The 27,118-nt window shown below is 54.9% G+C and overlaps 8 protein-coding genes across 8 annotated transcripts; 4 read left to right on the top strand and 4 right to left on the bottom strand.

Moving 5' to 3' along the window:
• Positions 1-139: 139 nt before the first annotated feature.
• On the bottom strand, positions 140-856 carry VTN31DRAFT_464 (uncharacterized protein; the record flags this gene model as incomplete). Its single annotated transcript, XM_069405050.1, has 1 exon — positions 140-856. The coding sequence occupies one exon, from the start codon at positions 854-856 to the stop codon at positions 140-142; it is 717 nt and encodes a 238-aa protein (XP_069263320.1).
• A 2,005-nt stretch (positions 857-2,861) lies between these two features.
• VTN31DRAFT_463 (uncharacterized protein) lies at positions 2,862-6,388 on the bottom strand (the record flags this gene model as incomplete). The annotated part of the gene is made up of 5 exons (XM_069405039.1): positions 2,862-3,064; positions 3,126-5,558; positions 5,622-5,895; positions 5,967-6,147; positions 6,237-6,388. 5 exons carry the CDS (start codon positions 6,386-6,388, stop codon positions 2,862-2,864), a joined length of 3,243 nt encoding a protein of 1,080 aa, XP_069263319.1.
• A 1,031-nt stretch (positions 6,389-7,419) lies between these two features.
• VTN31DRAFT_462 (uncharacterized protein) lies at positions 7,420-9,162 on the bottom strand (the record flags this gene model as incomplete). The annotated part of the gene is made up of 2 exons (XM_069405028.1): positions 7,420-8,205; positions 8,254-9,162. 2 exons carry the CDS (start codon positions 9,160-9,162, stop codon positions 7,420-7,422), a joined length of 1,695 nt encoding a protein of 564 aa, XP_069263318.1.
• Positions 9,163-9,505: 343 nt separating this feature from the next.
• On the top strand, positions 9,506-11,364 carry VTN31DRAFT_461 (uncharacterized protein; the record flags this gene model as incomplete). Its single annotated transcript, XM_069405017.1, has 5 exons — positions 9,506-9,997; positions 10,053-10,529; positions 10,585-11,205; positions 11,259-11,291; positions 11,347-11,364. 5 exons carry the CDS (start codon positions 9,506-9,508, stop codon positions 11,362-11,364), a joined length of 1,641 nt encoding a protein of 546 aa, XP_069263317.1.
• Positions 11,365-13,831: 2,467 nt separating this feature from the next.
• VTN31DRAFT_460 (60S ribosomal protein eL34) lies at positions 13,832-14,475 on the bottom strand (the record flags this gene model as incomplete). Its single annotated transcript, XM_069405006.1, has 4 exons — positions 13,832-14,032; positions 14,164-14,287; positions 14,371-14,384; positions 14,452-14,475. 4 exons carry the CDS (start codon positions 14,473-14,475, stop codon positions 13,832-13,834), a joined length of 363 nt encoding a protein of 120 aa, XP_069263316.1.
• A 513-nt stretch (positions 14,476-14,988) lies between these two features.
• VTN31DRAFT_459 (uncharacterized protein) lies at positions 14,989-22,068 on the top strand (the record flags this gene model as incomplete). The annotated part of the gene is made up of 1 exon (XM_069404994.1): positions 14,989-22,068. The coding sequence occupies one exon, from the start codon at positions 14,989-14,991 to the stop codon at positions 22,066-22,068; it is 7,080 nt and encodes a 2,359-aa protein (XP_069263315.1).
• A 474-nt stretch (positions 22,069-22,542) lies between these two features.
• Positions 22,543-22,829, top strand: VTN31DRAFT_458 (uncharacterized protein; the record flags this gene model as incomplete). The annotated part of the gene is made up of 2 exons (XM_069404983.1): positions 22,543-22,630; positions 22,687-22,829. 2 exons carry the CDS (start codon positions 22,543-22,545, stop codon positions 22,827-22,829), a joined length of 231 nt encoding a protein of 76 aa, XP_069263314.1.
• A 2,782-nt stretch (positions 22,830-25,611) lies between these two features.
• On the top strand, positions 25,612-26,609 carry VTN31DRAFT_457 (uncharacterized protein; the record flags this gene model as incomplete). Its single annotated transcript, XM_069404972.1, has 6 exons — positions 25,612-25,705; positions 25,827-25,871; positions 25,986-26,144; positions 26,209-26,309; positions 26,365-26,455; positions 26,539-26,609. The coding sequence occupies 6 exons, from the start codon at positions 25,612-25,614 to the stop codon at positions 26,607-26,609; spliced, it is 561 nt and encodes a 186-aa protein (XP_069263313.1).
• Positions 26,610-27,118: the final 509 nt, after the last annotated feature.

The following is a 27,118-nucleotide window of genomic DNA, read 5'->3' as shown; positions in this document are numbered from 1 at the left end:
TGATTCATGGAGGAACACTGCATGCTGGCACATTCGCTTCGACCCATAACCATGGACGATAACTGCTTGTCGTCTACTGCTGCAGGCCAGGTGTGTTGACGGGACTGTGTTTCTGGAATCCACCTGTATCTACAAGACATTAGATGTCAGGAGGACTCAGGCGTGTGATGTCCATCTGATACTCCAAGCGTCCGACCAGAGGAAATCCACTCCACTTGAGGTACTGTGTCGACGGGATCTGATCATTGGCCATTAATGTGGAAGCTTGCCCGATGGCGAGAGGCAGGTAACCCACAAAGTCGAGAAGCTCTGCTATATCGTCTCGATTGCTCATCTGACATTTTGTCAAATCCCTCATCAAAAACTTCAAACCCTCATTCTCGCTCATGCCCTCGATATCGAACACTTTGAACGCTGGAACACCAACCTGCAGTATAAGCCCGCGGTTCCATGACGAGAGTAACAGGGAGGCTTTCCGACCGGACAGGAAATGGCGAGCAAGACTTGCAAGGTTCGAACTGTCGGCGATGTCAACAATCATGAGCCAACTGCCTGCGCTTTCACGGCCCGGAGTCCTCTTGACAAGCCGCTCCACATCCGCTTTGTAGTCGTTAGCCGTTACCTCGCCGATGCTTCTGTAGGCGTCTCTATGAATTTGATGGGAGTAAACCCAAAAGATGGAGCAGTCGGGGGGGGGCTTCTCGCGGATTCGATAGGCAACCTCGAGAGCAATGTGTGCCTTCCCAACGCCTCCCAAACCGACAATGGCAGCTCTCTGACAGTCTTCTGCCTCCACATTGGGAGGTGCAGTTGCAAGGAGCTGTTCCAGAAGTGACTCTCGGCCGACGGAAATCATGTCCCTTCCAAAAGACACGGCGAAGTGAACGTGTCCTCTAGCTGAATGGGTTTCCATCTCCACCAGCGGAGAACTTTGCCGAAGATGCTGTCAACGAGCCTTTTGATCGCCCTTTAAATACCCCGCTACTACGACTAAAGCCGCCCGGCTGCTGTCTGTTGCGAAGCGGAGGCCTTTCCGGCTTTCCCTCTTTCATGGCTGAGTCATAGGTAGTATCCTTCGTTCGTCAGCGCAGCTTCGCCGAAGGACATCGAAACATAACCACACACACTGGCACTGATGGTATGCGCGTCTATGACCGCTTCTACACGCACATAGCGACTGCTGAGACCCCTGACTCCGGACGCCCGAGTTCAGGAGATGCTACTCCCTACGAGAAGTACTCCTACTCCAGAGGCTCCAGATGTTCTAACCCTAGGCTTGCACTCAATCATCATGGAGAGATTTGTCCCCGTTACAATGACCGATGAATCATAGCAATGTTTTGATCTGCGCACACGAAAGCTTGTTGCGCGAGACAGACTGGACCCTGTCGAAGGGCGGACTCAGCCAACTCGCACAAATCCCGTCAAGAGGGCCTAAATCAGCGACCAAAGTCCACCGAATAACCTTGACGGCAGGGAAGTTGTGCGCGGAGTCCACGGACCCGGGATAAGCGAATCAGTTCCATCCCTTTGGTTCCGGGCCCTGCAGGGAAGCAGAGAGAAGTCCCCTTCAGATCGACGAAATGGTTCGGCCCAGCAGCGCTGATTGATTGGCAGAGCCGCAGATGGAGTGACCTAACGTGCAGAGTTGGCCAGATGCAGCGACCAATCCGGGGCCAGCACTAAACTGCATGCACGATGCGCAGGGTCGAGTCTTGATATGAATGCTTGTCTCGCCCGAGCAGAACTCTCTGAAATCCGGTGTGGACAATACTACTAGGTGTAGTATCTTCCTTTGTAGGTTGAATCAAATCCTAATCCGTAACTACCTTACCTTCAAATGAAGACTGAAAGGCCTAAAATAGTATCACGAGTAGGTAAGACGAAAGTGTAGTCGGAAATTTGAAAACCGCGAGCACCATATCCAAGCCTTTGCTATTGTACTGACTGGTATGCCAGGTCTACAACTCCAACTTCAGTCAGTTGGGAGGTTAGTTGGCAGAAATGTATGAGCAAGTAACTACTTACTATCGGATTAACAATCCATCATTTTGGCAGCTACCTCTTCGTCTAATTGCAGTATCGTGTGTGTGTGTGTGTGTGTGTGCGTCCCCGGAACACAGACACTCTGCACAAATCGGATTCGACGGGGAAATAGTACAATGTACTAGGTAGTAGTCATCCTCAGATACATATAGCCTCAAGAAAGTGGACGCATTGCCAAAGTTCAGAGATCATTCCCTCATCAATGCCGTCTCGGGCAGGTTGGAACAGTCATCAGGTCATGACTACATACCTCTACCGAAAGACCTTAGCTTACTACATCCTCATGACTCCATACGCACTGCCCTCGAACAGAAACGATAGAGCTTGTACAATCCGTTTAGCAAATGGATAGCAAGGCTTTTAATTCATGCTAGCGTATCGCTATGCCATCCCGTCCGTCACAGCCCAAGTCTCGCCTTCTGCATAAACAGTACAGCACCAAGCCGAACACAAGGACCGTCCATCAAAGGCTCTCTTAGATTACCCCTTTGTCACACCACGATAGCAAGGCATCAGCAACAAATACTCCATCCGACAATGCGTCGTGACGGCAAGAGTGCAGCGAAAAATGAACAGAAAAAAACAGTGGGGCAATGCCGCCTTCAGGGTGGATTCCTCATATCCCATCCAAACGGCCATGGGGACCAAGTGCGACGTTCGCGTTTTGCATGCCGGCCCAGAGGTTACCCGGTTGCATCGACGGAGAAACCCGTCAGCCCAAAGCAATAGGGCCGGCGAATCGACCCGGTCGCTGACGGCGCCATCGCCAAAAACGCGGGCTGGATCGTGTCATGGGCTGATCTGATAAGCCGGATTTATTTGGCATCCTCATTGTTTTCCGATCCGTGCTGCCCGGAGCCCGCGGACGGCGACGGCTGTGAGTTTGCAGGAGGCGCTTGCGGCGGTGGGCCGTAATTATTACCGGGTCCCCGAGGCTGGTGCGGAGCATAATGCTGGGGCTGATGGGGACTGGATGAGTAGTGAGGCTGCTGTGGATAGCCACCCCGTCCGAGAGGGACTGGAACCGATCACGTCAGCATCGAGCAGTGTTGAATGAGACAATTAATAGGTGAACAAACCTTGGCCCTGCTGCGGCCCGTACATCGGCTGTCCGGGCTGGCCGGGGTTCATGAACATCATCGGCGGCTGACTCGGCTGAGATCCCTGATGCATCATCATCGGCGCACCCCGACCGGGACTCGGGTATCCACTGTGTGGCTGCGGAGGTGGTGCGCCATGCTGCGGGAACGCATGCCCAGGGGTCGGAGAGTACATCGGCATCTGCGGATTGTACGGCGCAGCCATGGCTTGCGGGACTCCAATGTAGGGTCCGCTGGACGGTTGCTGGACCATCATAGGGGCGCCCATGCCATTCGGAGGATTCACGTACTGCGGTCCACCAGGATACGGCCGCATGTGTCCCGGACTGGGTCCGCCTTGGTTGACGTAGAACTGCGGGACAGGTTGACCATAGGCGAGCTGCGCGTGCGGTGGCATCGGCGAAGGATACGCCATATGGCTCTGCTGAAGTCGCGGTGAAGAGAACATCTGCGAGGTAGAGGCGGACATTTGTACCCGGTGGTGATGGTCATCGAAGTGAGACCCGGGATGTTGCTGCGGCTGGAGATGGTGTGGTCCATGCGCTGGTCCAGTGCTCGGGAGGGTCTGACTGCCTTGTGGCATATGATAGGGAAGTGGGGATTGATGGGGCGGGAGATTCGGATGCGACGCCGGCCGGCCCTGTGGAGAGATCGACAGCGGAGGAGTCCGGAACATATCAGCATACGAGACGTTCTGCCCCTCCTGCCCAAGGTCCCAGGTCGGCCCTGTGCGATACGACGGAGGGATCCCCCGATTGAAACTGTAGTCTTTGTCCTTTTGCTCCTCGGCTTCCTTCTTCAACCGGTCGAGCGGGCTGAAAAGGTCATTCACCGACGGCCGCTCAGACGCGGGCACGGGCTTCTTGTTGCCAAAGAATGCGGACGGAGTCGCTGTCCGAGACACCGATCGGCCTCGAGAGCTAAGTTGGGGACTGGCACCGACCAGGCCCACGCCAGGGGTAAACGAGCTTGCGGTGGGGTTCGGCTTGAACTCCATGGCCTTGACGTTAAGCTTTGTAGACGATGTGGACGTAGGGGTGTGTGATTTGCTTGGGCTGGGGACGGCAGACTGATCGTTCGGGGCGGCCATGGGCGGAACGCGAACATCTTGCAGCGGTAATGGAGGAGGGATAGCCCCCATGTTAACTTTCTGTTGGCGGAGGTTGTCTGCTAGACGATGACTCAATGTGCCCACACGGCCGGGATGGAAGTTCTGGTTGGGCCGTGGGCCAGGGATATACGGCTGGCGTCCGCGAGTGAAGGTCGAACGATCGGTAGAAACCGACGACGGTGCCGTGCTCGTTGTTGCTGGAGCAGCGGTTCCGCGTGTTGTCGCCGGCTTCTGATCAGACGACGGCGGCTGCGATTGCGACGGGCTCTGGGACTGAGCCGGAGTGACCTGTTTGGCTTGAGCCTGAGCTTTCTGGGCCTGCGCCTGAGCGGCAGCCTTGGCAGCCGCCCTCTCTTCTGCCTGCCGTTGCGCACGCTCAATGATCTGTTCCTGCTTACTAGGATCCTTGGCCAGGATGGGAACCAGGTCCTTGGGCACGGGGGTTGCCAGTTTGAAGTTTTGGGAGAATTTCATCAGCTCGTTCAGCTTGACTGTGCGATCGTGAGAAGCCTGGTTGCGGCGGCGCTCTTGCACCCTTTGTTTCTCGCTGTTGGCAAATTGCCGGAATTGATCCAAGACTTCTGTTTCCACACTCGAAGTTGCATTCTCCGCGCCGGTGCGCTTGGGAATTCCGATCTTACTGGGAGCCACCGTGGTCGAAGCGGCCGGTTGCGTCGTGGCCGGAGGCCTGACCTTCTCCTGAGGCTCCGACTTGGGCTGAGCGGCATCCTTGGGCTCTGTTTTTGGTGCTTCCGGTTTTGTCCGTTGCGCAGAGATGATGGCGGGGTCATCCGGAGGCTGACTCGTCGTCGTCGTCGTCGCCGCCGACGTCTGCTGCGCTCGACGCGCGGGTGGCAGGTACTTGTTCGGTTGGCCGGACGGGAGAGGAGGAAAAGCAGTCTGATCACGGCGGACCCCGCTGTATTTCTCTTCCTCGTCATGACCGTCCCCTTCGGGGACTTGGCCGCGCTCTTCCTTGATATGCGGGTTGTCGGTCTGGGCACTTTCGATCTCTCGAGCAATCCGGGCGGCCTCCGCTCGCTTCTTCTCGAAATCAGGGTCGTTGCTGGACGGGAGCTCGGTGGTGTAATTTCTCAACACCATGTCATGGTCGGTGACCTTGATACCGAAACGTTTCTCGTTCTCTTTGAATTGATCCCAAGGGCCCACATGCTTTGTGTCCTCAAGCTCGCCGCCAAGGTCCTTGACGTCCTCTGGCGGTACCCAGCGTTCTAGTGGTCGCTCCCGAACGGCCATGCCGCCCGCGATATCCGCGTCTGTCCGGAAACCAGCCGAAGTGCCTATGCTCAAAGTCAGTCATGCTTCCCGTAGAGATGAGGGGGATCTGATGTGTAGCTCCAGACCGTTGGTATCTTTGGTGGTTACACCGGAAGTGGACACGTCCGCCATGGCAATATCGGCAACTTCCTTCATATCGAATATCATGCTATGGTCTGGAGGAGATCCCAAGAAGGGGCTCGCGGTGTCACTCAGTCCATTCGAGCGAGTCTCTGCCTGGGGCGAGATTCGCTGGACCATCTTAAGTGTCACGGTTGTGTCAGTGGGCTCCAGTGTGGAGGAGGAGAAGATGCCGCTGAACTGTTCTCCATGTCTGGTGGTGACTGTGGCGGTTGCGCCCTAGGCAACGATCAGCTTCGCCGCGAAACGGCGACTGGCTTCCCCTTCTGCCCCCCGACAGAGCCACTTACAATGAACGATGTCATCAAGAAGACGAGACGATTGTGAGCATGGTGACTGGGGGTATTGGATTCCGCAGTCATTTGTTTCGGGCCGGTCGAAGGGGCGCTTCCGTTCTGCTCAGGGTATGGCGTGGGTTTCTGGGTGATGGGATTTGTGCCTTGCGTCCACGCTTTCTGGGAATTGGAGCGCCTGGATTCAGCAAGAGAATCAGCATCCGCGAACGGCGATTTGGCCAACGTCGTCAGAATCGATTGGTAGAGGACCTGAAGGATACATACCTTTGGCCCGCATCGACGGGGCCACCCGATGATCGTCGCACGTTGTCCGCACCCTTTACATTGGGTCGCAGGGGTTGACGGGTGTTCTGAGTCGCGTACAACGTATTGCCCGGGGCACCGTTGGTGGAGGCCGATTTAATGGTTGACGCCATGGACAAGAGAGAATCTGGGAAGCCTCTGGACGTGGGGGGCGAGGGATCTTGTGTTCAGTCCACGCCACACTGTCAGAACCTGTCAAACAACGACACTGCAATCACCGGGAAGTTTTGTTTTCTGTTTTGGACGTTTAATGTGGCAACAAACCGCCCAGAAGTAGACTGGTAGATTGGAGGAAGGGAGGGCGGAGAGAATGACCTCCTCAGTTCGTCTGCGCGAAACCGGGAGGGTAAGATTGAGATCGGGGGAAGAAGGAGGCACGCTGCCAGACGAGAAAATGAGCGAGAAGTCGGAGGAGGGAGGAAAAGATCGGTCTGAGGGAGCTCAAGAGTAGAAGGCAATAACTATGCGAGGCTGAGAGGCGGGAGTTTAGACTCTCTCTCTCTGGACGAGAGCGGGTGGAGACGGGGAAGCACCAGCCAAGCTTCGGGAGGAGGATCGAGATGGGCCGGCAGATGAGATGGGAGAACGGCAGAGGGACGTGGGATGGTGAGATTGATGAGGAGTGCGGTGGAGTGAGGATTGATCTTCTGGATCTGCGATCCCTCTCTTCTTGGGATGAAGCACTGAATTGGAGGGCGAGAGAGAAGAGAGAGAGAGCGAGTCGTGTGCGCATTACAACTTGGGGCGTGGTGATTACTGTTTTAGACGATTAATGCCTTAGGCAAACATGACGGCCGCCTCAAGTCATCGATTTGAGAACTGAAGCTTTGCTGGTCACCGTCCAACCCGACAGCGGCAGAAACCCCCTGTGTCGCAGATCGCGTCGCAGCAAATTCCTGCACTGGAGCTGGCCTGTTTGATCGGCGCACAGTGTCACACCCTGGTGGGAAGACAAATTCTGCGGATAACTACGTAGGAGGACTACTACGTACTGTGCAGGAGTACCTATCGAACATTCACAGAAGCAATTGCGCTGGTGAAGCTCTTGAGGTGACAATAATCTGATCACTGTAATCGTCTCTACTTGGCCCAGCGACGGAGATGAGAAAACAAAAGACGAGGTCATGGTCGAACTACTAGTAATTCAGAACTTGCGCCTCTTCTTCCCAGCTGCGCGGCGCTGAGCCTCCAGCTGCTGCTTCAACTCTTGCCGCTTTCGATCCGCCTTGTCCAGCGTCGTCTCTTCCTGCTTGCGCTCCGCGGCGGCTTCCGGGCGTGGCAGCGATGCGGAGTCGCGATTGGCCCGGGCGGGGGACGGCCGCTCCTGCGGTTTCCGCTCCGTAGGCGACGAGTCGCGGCCCTCGCCGGAAGTCGCTTTTCTCTTTCCGCCGATTGTGCCCAATTTGCCCCCGGGCAGTGCGCGGGGACGGGTTAATCGAGAGTCGCTGTCCGTGCTGGCATCGGAGAGGCGCCGCGCCGGGGGCGATGCGGATCGGGAAGGCGCTCGCTCGGACGGGGTGAGAGCTTTCTTGCCGCCAATTGTGCCCAGGACCTTCTTCCGAGGCGGAGCGGGCGCCGTAGAGGAGTCGGGCACATCAGTCACCGGTTGCGACCGTCGCGGAGATGGGCTGGGCGACGGGGACCCGGACTCCGTCATGTCATCACGGTCAGCGGGAGGCGGAGGCGGAGGTGGAGGCGCCCGCTCTTCATCGTCGGACGCCGTCGACGAGACGGATGCTGTTCGAGCCCGTGGCCGAGCATTCCGGAAGCCTCCAATCTTGCCCAGAGCTTTTTTCTGCGCCGGCGCTTGCGGGCGACGCGCTGGAGGGCTACTTTGATGAGGAGTAGGCTGGGACTCCATATCGGACTGGGAGTGAGATTCGGCTTCGGCCTCTCCCTTTTGCCGACGCGGGAGACGCGGAGTGGCTTGCTGGACATGATGAGATGGATCTTTGCCAGAAATGGGCACGGAACAAACCTCAAATTCGTCTTCGTCGGTGCTTTCATCCTGTATATCTGTCGGTCTCTGCGGGCGCCTTTTCGTAGAGCCATTGTCGCGGGCACTAGGCTCCTTCGACGCCGAAGGCCGCTCGTCGCCGCTCAGCTCTGTAACATCCAAGCTCTCCCACCATCGATCGGTGGGGACCTGAAAGTCATCAATGGCCGATGACTCCGCGTTGTCTGTAATCTGATTTGTTACGTCGGCAGCGATAGCCACCGCGGACTCGCCACTTCCTGTCATCCTTCTCCATTCTGCTTCATCAAACGGTGCAACTCCCTTGACGTGTTCGGCGACATGAGAAAAAGTGCTACCCTTTTTCGGTCCACGGACGCCACCAACGCTCGGGAAGAGCGCGCCGAGATCTACCCCGATCGTGTCAATCTTGTCGAAGATCTTGCCAATGACCCAGTCCTTCTCCTTCAACCGGTCCAGCAGCACGCGCTCCCTCCTCTCGCGCTCGACTTCGCCTTTCAGAAGCGGCAATAGCAGATGCCGCGTGAGCTCAGAAGGCGACCGCCGAGATACGAACAGCGTCCACCGGAGTGGCTTCAAGGGCTTCGGAAGCGGCGTGACAGTAACAATCTCCAAAGAGTCCCTGGTCGACCCTGGGTTGACAGCTACCCGGCTACCTTGGGTGCCTCGAAGTGCATCGCCAATCTTCTCCAAAAGAACATCGAACTGGTCCGGGTCTTCGCCCGGGTCGATGCTCGCACCGGTATCCTCGGCCCTTTGTAAGATATCTCGAAGAGAGAGACATTCCGACCAGAGACACGTTAGATCAGTCACATGGAACTCATAGTTCTTGGAAGTGGTCCTGAATTTGTAGAGAAGCGGCGGAACAGATGCGTTGTTCGAATGCCGAAGACGTGTCCAATGCTGCGACATGGCCAAAGTTCAGAGATTTTATACTTGTGTGAAGCAACTCCAGGTCCTCCATTGTAGGAATCATTTTAGTTGCTGGACCTGTGTTGCCTGCGCGTCAACAATGCGGGCAGCTTCGTTTCCAGAGTCTGTACAGACTAATTACGGGGTAACCGGACTACTACATAACTTACCTATTTGAGCAATAGCCGCCAGTTGCGATTTTGCCGCCGCTATTACTATAAACAGTTAGCGCAAAGAACCTTGGCGCCTATCAGGATCTGGTCGTCCATCGTCTTCCATGAATCCAGTTTATGAGGCCAAACGTATCGACAATCCACACATCTGTCAATCCAGAGTGCTCAGGATGTCGTCGTACGGTTCGGACAAGGTCGGCTCGAAGAGAAGTCGATCCCGATCTCCTCCACCATGGAGACGGTCCGAGAAAGCACCGCGCAGAGAATCCCGCCGGGACCTTGATCGCCACGCCAGTCGATCCGAACGCCCACCTCGCCGTGAGACCGATCAGGCTCGGATCAAACAACTACAGGAAGACGAGCAGCTGCGGGAGTGGGTGGCACAGGAGGATACATTCGTGTTGAAACAGGCCAAGAAAAAGGCAGAAATCCGTGTCAAGGAGGGACGGGCGAAGCCGATAGACTGGCTGGCAGTGACTTTGCGAATGATCGACCCAACGCGCAATCCTCTGGATGACGAGATTCCCGACTCGGAACTCGATTTGATCGACCCGGAGGGCGTCTTTGAGGGTTTGTCTCAAGCACAGCTCGAGGAGCTGGACAAAGACATAGAAACTTTCCTGAACCTGGAGACAGCTCCCAAGAATCGAGACTTTTGGAAGGTGGGCGAAGTTTGATTTCTACACTTCTGTGGAGTGCGTACTAATGCGTTGATAGACGATGCGCGTGGTATGCCGCGACCGCCTCAAGATAGCGGCGCCAGAAGGACGGGTTTTGAGCGCTGTTGCTGCCGACATCAACAAGATCTTGAGTCCCAAGACATATGACGAGTTAGTGGCGCTGGAAAATCAAGTCCAGCGAAAACTGCAATCCAACGAACCCATCGATACCGACTACTGGGAGGAACTTCTGCGCAGTCTGCAGGTGTGGAAGGCTCGTGCCAAGTTGAAGGAGGTCTTCCGAGCCGTCATAGAAGGACAGGTCCGGGCACTCCGCAAGCAACAGCGTGAGGAAGCCGAGTCTGTCCGGGCCAAACTCGCACCTCTGACGCCGATCGTGAAACCCGATTCGAGCCCAAACGGCCTCGTTACCGAGGAAGCTATCGTTCGCCTCGACCCGGAGCCCATGCTGCAGTTGCGACCAGAAGACAAGACACTTGAGATTATGGATGAGGCCCAGTTCCTGAAGCAAGTTGTAAGTGCTTGTGCCAGCAAACATGCTGTTCGAGTGAGGCTAACTTCCCTGCCAGGCGCAACAACGCGAGAAGACTTTGAAGATGGGGTTCGTTCCATTGCGCCATCGGGCTGCGGAGAAGGCAACGACGAAGCCCGCCAGTCAAAACACGGAGACTGCGGTGGTACCCAGTCGATTTATGCCCACTCCCAATGACGACTTCTCTCAAGCGACCAAGGCTCTGTACGAGCGGGAGGTCGCAAGAGGCGTTAGTGAAAACGAAGAAATTTTTGCCGCAGAAGAGGCCGTCACTACCATATCCCGTCCGCCGTGGTCCGACAAGTATCGACCGCGCAAGCCGCGGTATTTCAACCGTGTGCAGATGGCATACGAATGGAACAAATACAACCAAACCCACTACGACCATGATCATCCGCCACCTAAGGTGGTTCAGGGGTACAAGTTCAACATTTTCTATCCGGACTTGATTGATAAGACAAAGGCGCCGACGTATCGCATCGAGCGCGAGAACGGGCGCAAACGTGGCCAGTCATCCGTCAAACCCGGCGAGGAGGACACCTGCCTCATCCGGTTCATGGCTGGTCCGCCCTACGAAGACATTGCCTTCCGGATCGTGGATAGGGAGTGGGACTACAGTGCAAAGCGAGACCGAGGGTTTCGCTGTACCTTTGAAAAGGTATGTCTGCGTGTCCTTCCTGGGCCTGTGACAGCTGCTGACAGGTTCCGCAGGGTATTTTGCAGCTTCATTTCCAGTTCAAGAAGGTATGTGGGCACCCATGATCCTGTCTGCAATTTCCTGCGCTAACTTAGGGTGCAGATATACTACCGCAAATAATCGATTTCATTCCACCTTGTCGCTTGCATGCACCTGGCGACAAATCTGGTCAACGAGAGATGCTTGACGACACGTTTTGGCGCCCGCTAGAGATCGTCAGTTCGGTGTCACTGTCCCACCTTTGGGGATCTTCCTTTCGCGCTCCGCGGGCGGAGAACCTGAACGCATGATCGCATTGATCAAACGTTGTTCTCTGTTCTTGGCGGACCGAAAGTTGTCCAAAGCAGCACGACTCAGACTTGGGTGTCCGAGCCATTAGGCTGGGATGCAGTTATCCGAGGTCATGCAGATCTTTTTCTGACAGTCGTCATTTCCATCCACCGTGAAGTGGCACAAGACAGTTCTCAATGCCTTGTCGTCTGTGCCCGTTTCACAACCGAAACTCGTGGCTTCCACGCCCCGCCATTGCCCTCGCCCGCGCGCCGTGTACAATATTCCACGCTATATCGTCATGTTGGCCAAGTTGTGGGCCATATACTACGTGGTGATTCAGGCCGTTTGGGCTTGTTTCCACCTGGGCAGATGATGTGTATCCAAATAGGCATGTGCGCACTGACATCTATGTCTGCGTGTATCCTTCTCATCGAGTTCAGGCTGTCCATCGTCGCATTCATGTATCCTCCTTGAGAGACTATGTAGCGATGTTCAACGAAGCTCCATTTCATTACCCGATCCTTGAATATATATCCCCAGCTCCTTGACTCGCACTGGAGACTTCTCCCAAGACATTGAGTTGGTCACTCATGAAGCGGACATATCATCACCTACACTGGACTGAAGACGAGCACCGTGCTAACTGTTTCGAGGGCCAATACATGGACTCACGGACAGCAGCCCCGGCTACTCCAGGACATGACCTCCAAGCAGACATCCCAATGTCAGGAGCTGCTCCGAGTCCTAGTCCTTCTTCACGCGAGCAACCGGCCGGCTTGCTGTGGTCAGCGACATGGCCGGCGGATCCTTCTTCCCAATCGGTTTCTGTCCCGGACGCAGTGCCCTTCACACAGCTCCTGCCTGCAACCAATGCGGATGAGATCCTGCTGACGAGCCTCTTTCCGGCGCCATCTGTAGGTGGTAGCTCCTCCTACTATGGCCTTTATCCAGCCGAATCCAGCATGATCGCCAATCCCACTACTATGCAGCTGGAGCAACCATCGCCGTTGGTCTGTACTGGACTCTGCAGCTCTGTGGTCCATCCGCCGGCGACCACCGAGGACATCTTGGAAACCTACGCACCTTCCGTTCCCTTTCCGGTGGCGTTGCGGTGTCCGCCTAATGCCAATATATCTTCCTCCCTGGCCGTACCACCCGGTCATCCACAGCATAACCCTGCCCCTTATGATGCTTATCTCCCTAAAGATTCCACGCCGTGCCCCCACGACCCCGATGACGACGGGACCAACCTGAGCTCCGGGCAAGACCTACCATATTCCCAGTTGCTCTACCGCGCCCTGCACTCCGCACCAGGCAACCGGCTAACCTTGCAAGAAATCTACCAATGGTTCCTGGACAACACGGACAAAGTCAAAGACCCCAACAACCCTGCCTGGCGGAATAGTATCCGCCATAATCTCTCTATGAATGCGGTATGTGGGCCCACCTCAATTCCCCTTTCCTTTTGTTTTTTCATCCATTTCCCTCCCAAATCCGTGCCTTGGTGCTAGAATGAACCGCTCGGTAATCCTAACCCAATGAGTCCGAAACACCCGCGTAAGACCGTTAATATATAGGCCTTTGTCTCTGAATGCGAATACTCTCCTCGAAGTAAAACAAAAGTTCCCATCTGGAGACTCACGGAAGACGCGGCACAGCATGGCGTGCAGCCGACAACGCGGTATCGGAAGCCGGCTGCTGCTAGTAGTCGTGTCTCGAAACCTTCGGGCAATGCGGCGATTAGTACGGCGATGCCTGAAACGAAGGCATTGCCGCGCTTGGTCAAGAAAAGAGGATGATGGTTTGTCTCGTTAGATAGGTAGTTCATGTCAGCATTCCGCAACTTGAGTCATCTGGTTTTTCTGCCTCTCTTTTTGATGGATTTGTGGTATGATGTGCCTGTCAACTGGGGTCTGAAATGGGGTCCTAGGCGTTCAGGCTCTCTCTTGCTTCCCTGAGCCATGTCTAGATATGGCGTTCGAGTTGTATCTGTTTGCATGCGTATCTCCACGATCATTCCATGACTGCTTCATTCTACGGTCTGTTTCTAGCTGGGAAATGCAGTATTGTCTCCCGAACCAGAACTTCTACAATAGGAACCCATCAATCGCAATGCATGTCTAGCATTGACGCGAGATCCGTGTCTTCATGACGAATTTTAGCCTCTAATTGACAGGCGTAACAACTCGACTCGAATAACCCATTCCCTCCACGAGCCGAGTGAGTATGGAACCGACTTTATTCCCCGCAACCCAGAAAAACACCCGCATTAAAAAGAAGAAGCCATCATGATACAGACAGGAAATCCCCCTTTTTAACGCTTCCGGGCGGCGGCCTTCTCCTTCTCCTGGGTCTCCTTGAGCACCTTCTTGACGATCTTCTGCTCCTCAATCAGGAAGGCGCGCACAATGCGGTCCTTGACGCAGTTGGCGCAGCGCGAGCCACCGTAGGCACGGGACACGGTCTTGCGGGGCTTGGAGATCTGGGAGTATTCACGGGGACGCAGAGCCGGGATCTATCAAACCAAAATGGGTCAGCCGGGCTGTCGATTTCCTCAGCGCCGTGATATTCCTCCATATCCATCCTCGTCTCCCAATTCCGTCTGCGACGGGAAGAAAGAAACAATGTCGTTCGGAGGCTACTCACACCAGGGAGCTTGATGCCGCAGTCACCGCACTTCGGCGCAGTACCCTTCTTCTTGATGTGAAGGTACCGCAGCTCGCCGCCCGGGGTCTTGATCACGCGGACCCGGTTGGACTTGGTGTTGTACCTATTGCCGCAATCATCCTATTAGCGAACTAGATCGATCGAGGGCGAGTGAGTCGAGCAATTTTTATCCGCGAAGGTACATACGATTTCCGCCGGCGCTGTAAGAGAGACCACCGTTAGTAATCCCTGCTCGTAACTCCGACATAGATTTTCAATGGCACTCACGTATTGCAATCGCACGTTCGCCATTGTGACGATGGATCAGCGGCGTGTCAAACTGTCGTGCGAAGCTCAAAGTGTAAGAATCGACCAAGTTTGTGTGGGCAAATTCCGCATTCTGCGCTAGCGACCTTTGGCGAGTATACGCTAGTCCCTTCTTGGTTAGTCTCAATAACTCCGTTGCCACGCGCTCACCGCCTGCTTAATCGGTTTAAATGCCAAGCCTTCATGTTTGCGCGCAGACTTCAAAAGCTTCGCTCCCTTTGCTCTCGCATCGCTTCCCTCGTCGCCATCACCAGCCGTCGTGAGAGAGATATTCATCGCGAGGCGGTCATCTCTTCTCCCCGGGCTGTGTGTTGCTTGCTGTCTTTTGCTCTTCTCTTCTTCGTCTTTTCTTCTTGCTGCGAACCGAGTTCACTTTCGGTTTCAAGAACATCCGGGGTTGACAACGACCCCGATGCAGAGTCCGAGCGCGTTTGACTCGACTTGACTGTGCATTCAAAGATCGCATCAGCACATCCATCGCATCGTTCAGGCGCAGTCATGTCGTCGCTACCACCGCCGCCTCCTCCGGGTTGGGGTGCCGCTCCCCCTCCTCCTCCTCCTCCGCCGTCATCGATGGCACCTCCGCCTCCCCCCGGTTATCAACCCCCGGCCGATCCGAAGGTCGCCAAGTTCGCGCAGAAGAAGACGGAATGGTTGCGAACGCAGCGCAACCGCTTTGGAGAGAAGCGCAAGGGCGGCTTCGTAGAGACTCAAAAGGCCGATATGCCCCCGGAGCATCTCCGCAAGATCGTCAAGGATATCGGCGACGTGTCGCAAAAGAAGTTTAGCAGCGAAAAACGGAGCTACCTGGGCGCGCTCAAGTTCATGCCCCATGCCGTGCTCAAGCTCCTCGAGAACATGCCGATGCCATGGGAGTCGACCCGGGAAGTCAAGGTCCTCTACCATGTTAACGGCTGCCTCACCCTCGTCAACGAGATCCCTCGTGTCATCGAGCCCGTGTTCCATGCGCAGTGGGCGACGATGTGGGTGACGATGCGACGTGAGAAAGCTGACCGCCGACACTTCAAGCGCATGCGCTTTCCGCCTTTCGATGATGAGGAGCCCCCTCTCTCGTGGTCCGAAAACCTCGAAGACGTCGAACCATTGGAGCCCATCCAGATGGAGCTCGATGAAGAGGAAGATGCTCCCGTCTACGAATGGTTCTATGATCATCGGCCGCTCTTGGATACCCCGCATGTGAACGGCCCAAGCTATCGGCGATGGAACCTGACTCTCCCACAGATGGCCACCCTTTATCGTCTAAGCCATCAGTTGCTGAGCGACGTCGTCGACAAGAACTACTTCTATCTGTTCGACCTTAACAGCTTCTTGACGGCCAAGGCTCTGAACGTCGCCATTCCTGGCGGCCCTCGGTTCGAGCCTCTGTACAAGGACATCGATCCGAATGACGAGGATTTCAGCGAGTTCAACTCCATCGACCGCATCATCTTCCGCTCTCCTATTCGCACTGAATACCGCGTCGCATTCCCTTACCTCTACAACTCGCTGCCTCGTAGTGTGCGGGTGTCCTGGTACTCGTATCCTCAGGTCGTCTACGTGCGCTCCGATCCCAACCTCCCGGCCTTCTACTTCGACCCCGTCATCAACCCCATCTCCTCCCGATCCGTTGCTCCCAAGAACATCACTGTCAGCCACGAGGACGAGATCTTCGGCCCCGGCAACGATGAGGACGACAGCTTCGAGCTGCCGGAAGATCTTGAACCGTTCATGGCGGATGAGGAGCTGTACACCCCCGAGACTGCATCGGCCATCCAGCTCTGGTGGGCTCCTTATCCTTTCGATCGCCGCTCGGGAAGGATGGTCCGCGCCCAGGACGTGCCCTTGGTCAAGCAGTGGTACTTGGAACACTGTCCGCAGGGCCAGCCGGTGAAGGTCCGCGTGTCCTACCAGAAGCTGCTCAAGACCTACGTCCTCAACGAGCTCCACAAGAAGAGGCCTAAGGCGCAGAACAAGCAAAACCTCCTCAGGACACTGAAGGGCACAAAGTTCTTCCAGCAAACCACCATCGACTGGGTCGAGGCGGGTCTTCAGGTGTGCCGGCAAGGGTTCAACATGCTAAACCTCCTCATTCACCGCAAGAACCTGACCTACCTGCACCTCGACTACAACTTCAACCTCAAGCCCATCAAGACCTTGACCACCAAGGAGCGCAAGAAGTCTCGTTTCGGAAACGCCTTCCACCTCATGCGGGAGATTCTGCGACTCACCAAACTCATCGTCGATGCCCAGGTCCAGTACCGCCTTGGCAACATCGACGCCTTCCAGCTTGCGGACGGCATCATGTACGCCTTCAACCATGTCGGGCAGTTGACTGGTATGTATCGGTACAAGTACAAGTTGATGCATCAGATCCGGTCATGTAAGGACCTGAAGCATCTCATCTACTACCGATTCAACACGCCCCCCGTCGGCAAGGGTCCCGGCGTTGGTTTCTGGGCTCCAGCCTGGCGAGTGTGGCTCTTCTTCATGCGGGGCATCATTCCCCTGCTGGAGAGATGGCTTGGAAACTTGCTGTCTCGTCAGTTCGAAGGCCGTCACAGCAAGGGTGTCGCGAAGAGCGTCACGAAGCAGCGCGTCGAGTCCCACTTCGATCTGGAGCTCCGTGCTTCCGTCATGGCCGATCTCATGGATATGATGCCCGAGGGTATCAAACAGAACAAGGTCAAGACCGTCTTGCAGCACTTGTCCGAGGCTTGGAGATGCTGGAAGAGTAACATCCCCTGGAAGGTGCCCGGTCTTCCTGCGCCTATCGAAAACATCATCCTTCGCTACGTCAAGGCCAAGGCGGATTGGTGGATCTCGGTCGCCCACTACAACCGCGAGCGAATCCGTCGAGGCGCCACCGTTGACAAGACCGTGGCCAAGAAGAACCTGGGCCGACTGACCCGGCTATACCTGAAGGCGGAACAGGAGCGGCAGCACAACTACCTGAAGGATGGTCCGTATGTGTCTTCTGAGGAGGCCGTTGCCATCTACACTACCATGGTCCACTGGCTGGAGTCACGGAAGTTCTCCCCGATTCCCTTCCCGAGTGTGTCCTACAAGCACGACACGAAGATTCTGATTTTGGCCTTGGAGCGCCTGCGCGAAAACTATTCTGTCAAGGGTCGCCTGAATCAGAGCCAACGGGAAGAGCTGGCCCTCATCGAACAAGCGTACGACTCTCCAGGAACCACGCTGGCAAGAATCAAGCGGTTCCTCTTGACCCAGCGCGCGTTCAAGGAAGTCGGCATCGATATGAACGACAACTACAGCGACATCAACCCAGTATACGATGTCGAACCTATCGAGAAGATCACAGATGCATATCTCGACCAGTATCTCTGGTATCAGGCCGAGCAGCGCCACCTCTTCCCGAACTGGATCAAGCCCTCAGATTCGGAGGTGCCGCCGCTTCTCGTGTACAAGTGGGCCCAGGGCATCAACAACCTTCAAGACGTTTGGGAGACTGCTGACGGGCAGTGCAACGTCTTGATCGAGACGAAGCTGTCCAAGATCTACGAGAAGATCGACTTGACTCTGCTCAACCGGCTTCTCCGACTGATCATGGATCACAACCTGGCCGATTACATCACCTCCAAGAACAACGTCCAGCTGAACTACAAGGACATGAATCACACCAACAGCTATGGTTTGATCCGTGGTCTTCAGTTCTCCGGCTTCGTCTTCCAGTACTACGGCTTGGTGATTGACCTACTGCTTCTCGGTCTTCAGCGCGCCAGCGAACTGGCTGGTCCACCCCAGAGCCCGAACGACTTCCTGCAGTTCAAGGACCGCGCCACCGAAACCAGACACCCGATCCGCCTGTACACCCGCTACATCGACAAGATTTGGATGTTCTTGCGGTTTGACGCCGATGAGTCTCGCGACCTGATCCAGCGGTTCTTGACCGAGAATCCGGATCCCAACTTCGAGAACGTCATTGGCTACAAGAACAAGAAGTGCTGGCCTCGTGACTCTCGGATGCGGTTGATGCGCCATGATGTCAACCTCGGCCGTGCCGTCTTCTGGGACCTTAAGAACCGCCTTCCCAGATCGATCACGACGATCGAGTGGGAGGACACCTTTGCAAGCGTGTACAGCAAGGACAACCCGAACCTTCTCTTCTCCATGTGCGGGTTTGAGGTCCGAATTTTGCCCAAGTGCCGCAACCAGAATGACGAGTTCTCCGTCAAAGACAGCGTTTGGTCACTGGTTGACAACACCACAAAGGAGCGGACTGCCTATGCCTTCTTGCAGGTCACCGAGGAAGACATCCAAAAGTTCAACAACCGTATCCGCCAGATCTTGATGTCCTCGGGCTCGACTACGTTTACGAAGATTGCCAACAAGTGGAACACCGCGCTGATCGCCCTCTTTACCTACTATCGCGAGGCAGCGGTGTCCACGGTGAACTTGCTGGACACTGTCGTCAAGTGCGAGACCAAGATCCAAACGCGGGTCAAGATCGGGCTCAACTCGAAGATGCCATCCCGATTCCCTCCGGCCGTCTTCTACACTCCCAAGGAGCTTGGAGGGTTGGGCATGATTTCCGGGTCCCACATTCTCATTCCGGCGAGTGACAAGCGCTGGTCCAAGCAAACCGATACCGGCATCACGCACTACCGGGCCGGTATGTCGCATGACGAGGAAACCCTCATTCCGAACATCTTCCGATACATCATCCCTTGGGAGGCCGAGTTCATCGACTCCCAGCGAGTCTGGATGGAGTATTCTCAGAAGCGGCAGGAGGCTCAGCAGCAGAACCGACGATTGACGCTGGAGGATCTGGAGGACAGCTGGGACCGCGGTCTGCCTCGTATCAACACCCTCTTCCAGAAGGACCGAACTACCCTGAGTTTTGACAAGGGCTTCCGTGTCCGAGCTGAGTTCAAGCAGTACCAGATCATGAAGAGCAACCCATTCTGGTGGACCAACCAGAGGCACGACGGCAAGCTGTGGAACCTCAACGCCTACCGGACAGACGTTATCCAAGCCCTGGGTGGTGTTGAGACCATTTTGGAGCACACCCTGTTCAAGGCCACCGCTTTCCCGTCGTGGGAAGGACTGTTCTGGGAGAGGGCTAGCGGCTTCGAGGAGTCGATGAAGTACAAAAAGTTGACCAACGCCCAGCGTTCCGGTCTCAATCAGATCCCTAACCGTCGGTTCACGCTCTGGTGGTCTCCCACCATCAACCGGGCCAACGTCTACGTTGGTTTCCAGGTGCAGCTGGATCTGACTGGCATCTTCTTGCACGGCAAGATCCCAACTCTGAAGATTTCTTTGATCCAGATCTTCCGTGCGCACTTGTGGCAGAAGATTCACGAATCGGTGGTTATGGATCTGTGTCAGGTGTTTGATCAGGAACTGGAGGCTCTGGGTATCGAAGCTGTCCAGAAGGAGACGATCCACCCGCGCAAGTCGTACAAGATGAACAGCTCCTGCGCTGATATCCTGCTCTTCGCGACGAACAAGTGGAACGTGACTCGTCCGTCGTTGCTGTTCGACACCAAGGATGTCATCGAGCCGACAACCACCAACAAGTTCTGGCTGGACGTGCAGTTGCGGTACGGCGACTACGACTCGCACGACATTGAGCGATATGTCCGTGCCAAGTACCTCGATTACACCACGGACAGTATGAGTATCTACCCGTCCGCGACCGGGTTGATGATTGCCATCGACCTCGCGTACAACCTGTATTCGGCCTACGGCCAGTACTTCCCTGGCTTGAAGATCCTGATCCAGCAGGCGATGGCCAAGATCATGAAGGCGAACCCGGCGCTGTACGTCCTGCGAGAACGTATCCGCAAAGGTCTGCAGCTCTACGCTTCCGAGAGCAACCAGGAGTTCCTGAACTCGCAGAACTACTCCGAGCTCTTCAGCCCTCAGATTCAGCTGTTCATCGATGACACCAACGTGTACCGTGTGACGATCCACAAGACCTTCGAGGGCAACCTGACCACCAAGCCGATCAACGGTGCCATCTTCATCTTCAACCCGCGTACTGGACAGCTGTTCCTCAAGATCATCCACACCAGCGTGTGGGCGGGTCAGAAGCGGCTTGGTCAACTGGCCAAATGGAAGACCGCGGAGGAAGTGGCGGCGCTCATCCGATCCCTGCCGGTGGATGAACAGCCTAAGCAGCTGATCGTGACTCGCAAGGGTCTCCTTGATCCGCTGGAGGTTCATCTGCTGGACTTCCCCAACATCTCGATCCGGGCGTCGGAGCTGCAACTCCCGTTCCAGGCCGCGATGAAGGTGGAGAAGCTGGCAGACATGATTCTCCGCGCCACGGAGCCACAGATGGTGCTGTTCAACCTCTATGACGACTGGCTCAAGTCGATTTCGCCTTACACAGCGTTCTCGAGATTGATCCTGATCCTCCGAGCCCTGCATGTCAACCCTGACAAGACCAAGATCATTCTTCGTCCGGACAAGACCGTCATCACGCAGGAGCATCACATCTGGCCCAGTCTGTCGGATGAAGAGTGGATCAAGGTCGAAGTGCAGCTGCGCGATCTGATCCTGAACGACTACGGGAAGAAGAACAATGTCAACGTCCAGAGCTTGACCAGCAGCGAGGTCCGGGATATCATCCTGGGTATGGAGATCAGCGCGCCGTCTCTCCAGCGTCAGCAAGCGGCCGAGATCGAGAAGCAGCAGCAAGAGCAGAAGCAGCTGACGGCCGTGACGACCAAGACGCAGAACGTCCGCGGAGAGGAAATTATTGTGACCACAACGTCGCAGTACGAGCAGCAGTCGTTTGCGTCGAAGACGGAGTGGCGCACGCGGGCGATCGCTACCTCTAACCTGCGGACCCGGGCCAACAACATCTACATCTCGTCGGACGACATCCGGGAGGACGACCATTACACATACGTCATGCCGAAGAACATCCTCAAGCGGTTCATCATGATCTCGGACCTGCGGGTGCAAGTTGCAGGATACCTCTACGGCCGATCTCCGCCCGACAACGACCAGGTCAAGGAGATCCGGACCATCGTGATGGTCCCGCAGGTCGGCAACACGCGCGATGTGCAGTTGCCACAGCAGCTGCCGCAGCATGAATATCTGAACGATCTGGAACCGCTTGGGATCATCCACACGCTCTCGGGCAATGAGCCGCCGTACATGCTGCCTCAAGATGTCACCCAGCACGCGCGGTTGATGAACGCCCACTCGAGTTGGGACAAGAAAACGGTGACGATGACGGTGTCCTTTACGCCGGGATCGGTCTCGTTGGCAGCCTGGGGTCTCACACCGCAGGGCTACAAGTGGGGCGCGGAGAACAAGGACATGAGCTCGGACCATCCGCAGGGATTCTCGACCGACATGGGCGCCAAGTGCCAGCTGCTGCTGAGCGACAAGATTCGCGGCTACTTCCTGGTTCCGGAGGACAATGTGTGGAACTACAGCTTCATGGGAAGCGCATTCAGCAGTGTCGAGAAGCGGCCAATCTACGTCAAGATCGACACTCCATTGCGCTTCTACGACGACCAGCATCGTCCTCTGCATTTCCAGAACTTTGCGGAGCTCGAGGACATTTGGGTGGATCGCTCGGACAACTTTGCGTAAAAGATCAGACAGGGCGTTGGGTTGGGATGTGTGTAAATTATGTCTGTGCTTATGTTTTGATGGGCCTGTATTTTATGATCTTGTCTGTTTCATTGGGTGTAACGATTATCATGTTGAGAATGACGGAATTGAGTTCCTAATATCTATCCTGTCTATCCTCGATCTCACCTTGGTCAATCTTCCTGAGCTGGCCGTACACGACATAGTTGCGGATGTCATTCGTAGTTAGATTTACACAAGATAGCAGTGTTGCTTCTACAGGGATGCTCGCAAAGTTGAACTTATGAGTGTTGCGTTTTCGGCCGTCGGCGAGGGCCTTGCTGGCAACCCTATGAACGTATGGGGCACAACCAGTGTCTTCTGCAGACGCCGGTACGTCGAAACCGTTGCAGTCGACAGGGAGCGCTTTCTGCGTACGGGATACTTTTCTTGAGCTGCCTTCTAGAAGGATGGAGAGCATGCGCATCCTTGTTGATGGCGACATGTTGTAGCCTCCTCGGGAGTCCTTTGCACTGGCTTAGTTTGTGCGAGATCCAGCCTGCGTTTGGCTCGAGGCTCGAGAGTGAGTCGAACATCCAAAGCTTCTGACCCGGCTCAATACAAACTTAGGTTACATAGTAGTGCTTCTACGGAGTACGGTGCACTGGCTCTCCCAGATTGGTCGCCGCATCTACACGGCCCTTTGCAAGGTCACTCTATCTGCCATATTAGGGTTGTTGGGCCGAACCCTCCCTGCTTTCACGGCCCGAAGGCTAACCTAGCCGAGTTCTGCGGAGGTGATTTTCCAGCGGCAACTGGAGGTGGCTGTTCTCAAATATCCAGAATTAATGCGTTCAAGAAACTCGCATTTGGCTCAAGATGAGAATCTCTTAATGTGTTCAGTCACCTACGATTGCACGGGATGTCCTTGTGTTGAACACTTGAACTGGACAAGTTCAGTTCGGCTGGTGTAAGAGCAACTTACTAGTTAAGGGGCATGTGTCTGTGATATGGATCTGGAGTAGATACGTTGTTCGCCATCAGGACTGTCCGTACTCAGTCACCTCCCTCACGACGAGCGTAACAAGGACCAAGTCTGAGCCACGAGAAGCTTTTCGTCTCACATGACGAGTACTCCCTTCTGCATAACAGTCGTGAGGTTATCTCAGGCTTCTCTAGAGCTGCTATGTCATGGAAACTGATCAGATTCCCGACATCAGCAGTCGCAGATAGGTTTCCTGCTGGGCAGTTGCCATTCACGCTTGGGCTCAGGACAACAAGGTTCGAAATTGGGCACTGTCACCCCGACTTGTCAAACAAAATATCAACTGATCACAACACGGTCAGGGCAAGACCATCCAGATCTCCTGGTGGCTCAAAAGTCCCCGAAGTGGTAGCCTATTAGTACCTGTTGAAGTACCACTAGTGGCAACGATCCAATATGGATGTCCCCCTAAGTTGGCCTTGAGATGCCCAGCGAAAAGTCGGTCATGACATAGGAATTTCAATGAAAGCAAAGGGAGGGAGGGCGGTAATTAGAAGGGGCATGGCCCGCATAGGCTCTGAAAGTTTTCTTCGCTGTTCATCCAAGGCCCTTATAAACCTCATCCTCAGTTGGCCATTGCCATTCTTTCCATCATTTGACCTTCGTCTCCTCCCACTGTGGTATGGTTGTTCGTTCCGTCGTAGACTTGGTACTAGGGCTGGCAATGTGCGAAAAGAAAAGTCCCCCATGAAATAATACCACTCAAAGGCCGTCAAAGAGCTGGAAGGATGAATCTGCCGGATACTCTGCATGGCACGATGGATGCCAGAGCTCAGCCATATCCACCATGTTAATCTCGTCCAAAACCATGACTGTTTCGTGCGCATCGTTCATTGAAGTTATCTGCATTGCAGGTCGCCTTGACTTTGCCAAGGTCGGAGGAGTTGCACTTGGGTTTAACGCCCAGGCAGGTGTGTTATGTAGCTTCCAGAATGTCATTGATCGCGGCTCCCGTTGGGGCCATTGGGATGAGTTGTATGTTCGAAGAATCATGGACGCACGAAACGGTCACGGTTCTGGACGAAATCAGACATGACAGACATGGCTACACTGCGTGACATCCATCGTACGGTTCAGAACATCCGACAACTTTCTCCTTTCACCACCCAACTCTTTGACAGCCTACGTGTGGTATTGCTCAAAGGAGTCTTTCGCACATTACCAGCCCTAGTACCAATTCTACGACGGAAGCAACAATCATACCGCAAGTGGGAGGAGACGAAGGTCAAATTCTCTCGCTAATGTTTGCTCCCAGATCAGCTACTTCAGCAACACTGTAAGGAAATATGTTCAGCTGTCGTGGCTTCGCTCTTCAGCAGTCCATCTCTTGGACCCTATTGTACTTTCCGACGTCCGCCTCGAGCGGGCAAACACCTGATCGATGAAATGAAACGTCTGGAAGAGCTCCAAGACGAAATGTTAGTCAGGTGAACTCAAGAGTAGCCCAGGCCCATCGGTTTCGCCAGATCATGACTGAACGCGGGAGAATACGTGAAAAAAGTCCCTCGGAGCATTCAAAGTCAGTCGCTGCCGCCTTCGCCCATGGCCTTGATTTCTCATGTACACCACGGCATAATACTCGTTCGAGCACAAAGGCTTTAAATGCACGGACTGATGGTCAATGACAGTCCTGACTTTCAACTATAACACGGTGGTCGATAGCCTCTGGATTTTCCTCAGCATCAACGAACTGAACGCATCTCAGCGTCTGAGCTATCAAGATCTTGTAGACTTCTTTCTTTCACAGTCGTTCCGCTATGTTGCATGGAACACTGGAGATTGAAAGTCGCTTGCTAACCCGACTGCGCAAGACTGCGAGCGGCCATTTCGAGTTTCCCTGTACCTACAGGAAGAGGTAGGTAGGTACTTCAATCTGTACTTGGGTTCCGTTTCGACCTCAGTCTTATGCGTGAAGTGGGCCGTGTAATTGTCGTCATCGACAGACATCCTGCATAATATACAGCTCCAAGGATGTAGGGTCGAATCTCTGCTATTCCGTAACACCTACTATCTGAGCTGTTCGATTCTTGATCTGCGTTAATGCTGTCGCGTCTCCCGAGTACCAGTACCCTTCCATCCATGCTCAAGTCAGTTTCCAAAACATTTACTTCCTGGACGCCTCAAAGTACTTGAATTTATAGTTTTTGCAAATTTAGGGGCGTCCCTGTCCGGTTTCGAAGCATGTACGTTCCGCGCGTCACCAGTCCTTTGCACAAGCGGTGGTGGCGGCCAAGCACAAGTGAACGAGGACCAAGGCCCTGGCTATCAGGGCTAGCCCTAGCTCATTCCAAAAAAGGCTAGCTGAATCCAACAGCTCAACGAATCATCTGACACGGAAATGATTCGGCCATTCGGGTCAGTATTGCTGACTAAGCCATTCCTTTCCCGGCGACGGGCTGGACGGGAAACCTCACGCAACATAACACCACCGCAAAACCTCTTCGACCGCCCAATTGCTTCCTCTCCCTTTCTCGTCCAGACAACCAACCCACCCCAGGTTGCGACACTCGGATACAACAATGTTCCTTCAGCGTTCCGCTGCCGCCGTCGCCAGGCGCGCCCCTGTGCGGGCTTTCGCCAAGGCTCGCCCGTTCACTTCGTCGGTTGCTCGCTGTATGTCATGCGATTCCCTGCGTTCCTCGTGCCATTGATCTGCGAACGCAATCTACTCCCTGCTGCTTCAATTGGCGAAGTTGGCTTGTGTGTTTGCTGGATTGGCTAACCAGGGAAGCAGTTGAGAGCAAGCTCGACAAGCCCGGCAAGATCGTGTCCTACGAAGGTGCGTCCCTTTCGATTTCAATTTCACGGAGCCACTCGATTCTCGATATGATCGGCCCAATCCCGCCCCACGTGTGTGAAGAATATCGCAGCTGACTCGTGTCTCCGTTGGCAGAGGTCAAGACTGAGGACGACCTGCTCCCGCCCGGCGCCAAGCCCGGCACCATCCCGTCGGATCTCGAACAGGCGACCGGTTTGGAGCGTCTGGAACTGCTGGGCAAGATGCAGGGCTATGATGCGTTCGACATGCGGCCGCTGGATGCCTCGCGGAAGGGTAGGGAGCTTGTCACGGCGTCCCCGGTCATTGATATGGGAAGGATTACTCACTACGAAGTTAGGGACCCTGGACAACCCCATCATTGTCAACAGCGCCGGCGACGAACAGTATGCGGGTTGCACCGGTTACCCTGCCGACTCGCACCCGGTGAACTGGCTGACCGTAAGCATGCGGACCCGAGAACGACAAATGGGTCAAGGGTACTAAATCGGATCAGGTCTCTCGCAAACGCCCCATTGAGCGATGCAACGAGTGCGGCAACGTCATCAAGCTCAACTACGTTGGACCCGAGAAGGATGAGCATGGCCGTAAGCCGCCCCCGCCCCCCCCCCCCCCCCCCTTTTCCCCAACGTTCAAGTTGAGGGAAGACATTGACGAAGCAATCCATTAGATGATCATCATGGCTACGAGGAGCCCAAGACCTTCGCCGATTACGTCCGGCCGGAGTATTGGTACCGATAAACGCCTTCTGTCGAAAACCTAGAACTGTTCGCTAGTTGTTGTATGCATCAATGAGATCACCGCGTCTACGGTGGCAGTCGCAAGCAATGGTTCCTCTCTTCTAGAATTTCCTTTGGTCAAGTATCAACAATGTTGCGGTTGTCACTGGGGATGATGTGTATTGTATGTAGTATATAGGGCAGATTTTTTGAATGGAGCTTGTGAAGGGGAAATGCTCGTCCCATGTTGATTGTCTCAGCTATGGCATTGGAACAGAATGATGGCACACTACGAGTACTAGATGATGAGCCAGTTGCTGTCTGGCGAGGGATTTTCCATGATTGCAGTTACTCTGCTTGAATAACTATCCTAATGTTTTTTTCTTAGGGACCAATAATCATACATTCAAAGTCACATAACTCGCTCGTTCCTCTACAACCAAGCTAGTACATCACTTTCCACTAATGCCTACCTCTCCTAGCCAAGCCCAATCCCATGTCCACTCCGTTGGCTACACACGGATCAGTACC

The sequence above is a fragment of the Thermomyces dupontii genome (assembly GCF_041956625.1).
Source record: "Thermomyces dupontii strain NRRL 2155 unplaced genomic scaffold VTN31scaffold_1, whole genome shotgun sequence".
Lineage (NCBI taxonomy): Eukaryota > Fungi > Ascomycota > Eurotiomycetes > Eurotiales > Trichocomaceae > Thermomyces > Thermomyces dupontii.
This window is presented reverse-complemented; position numbering and strand designations above follow the sequence as displayed.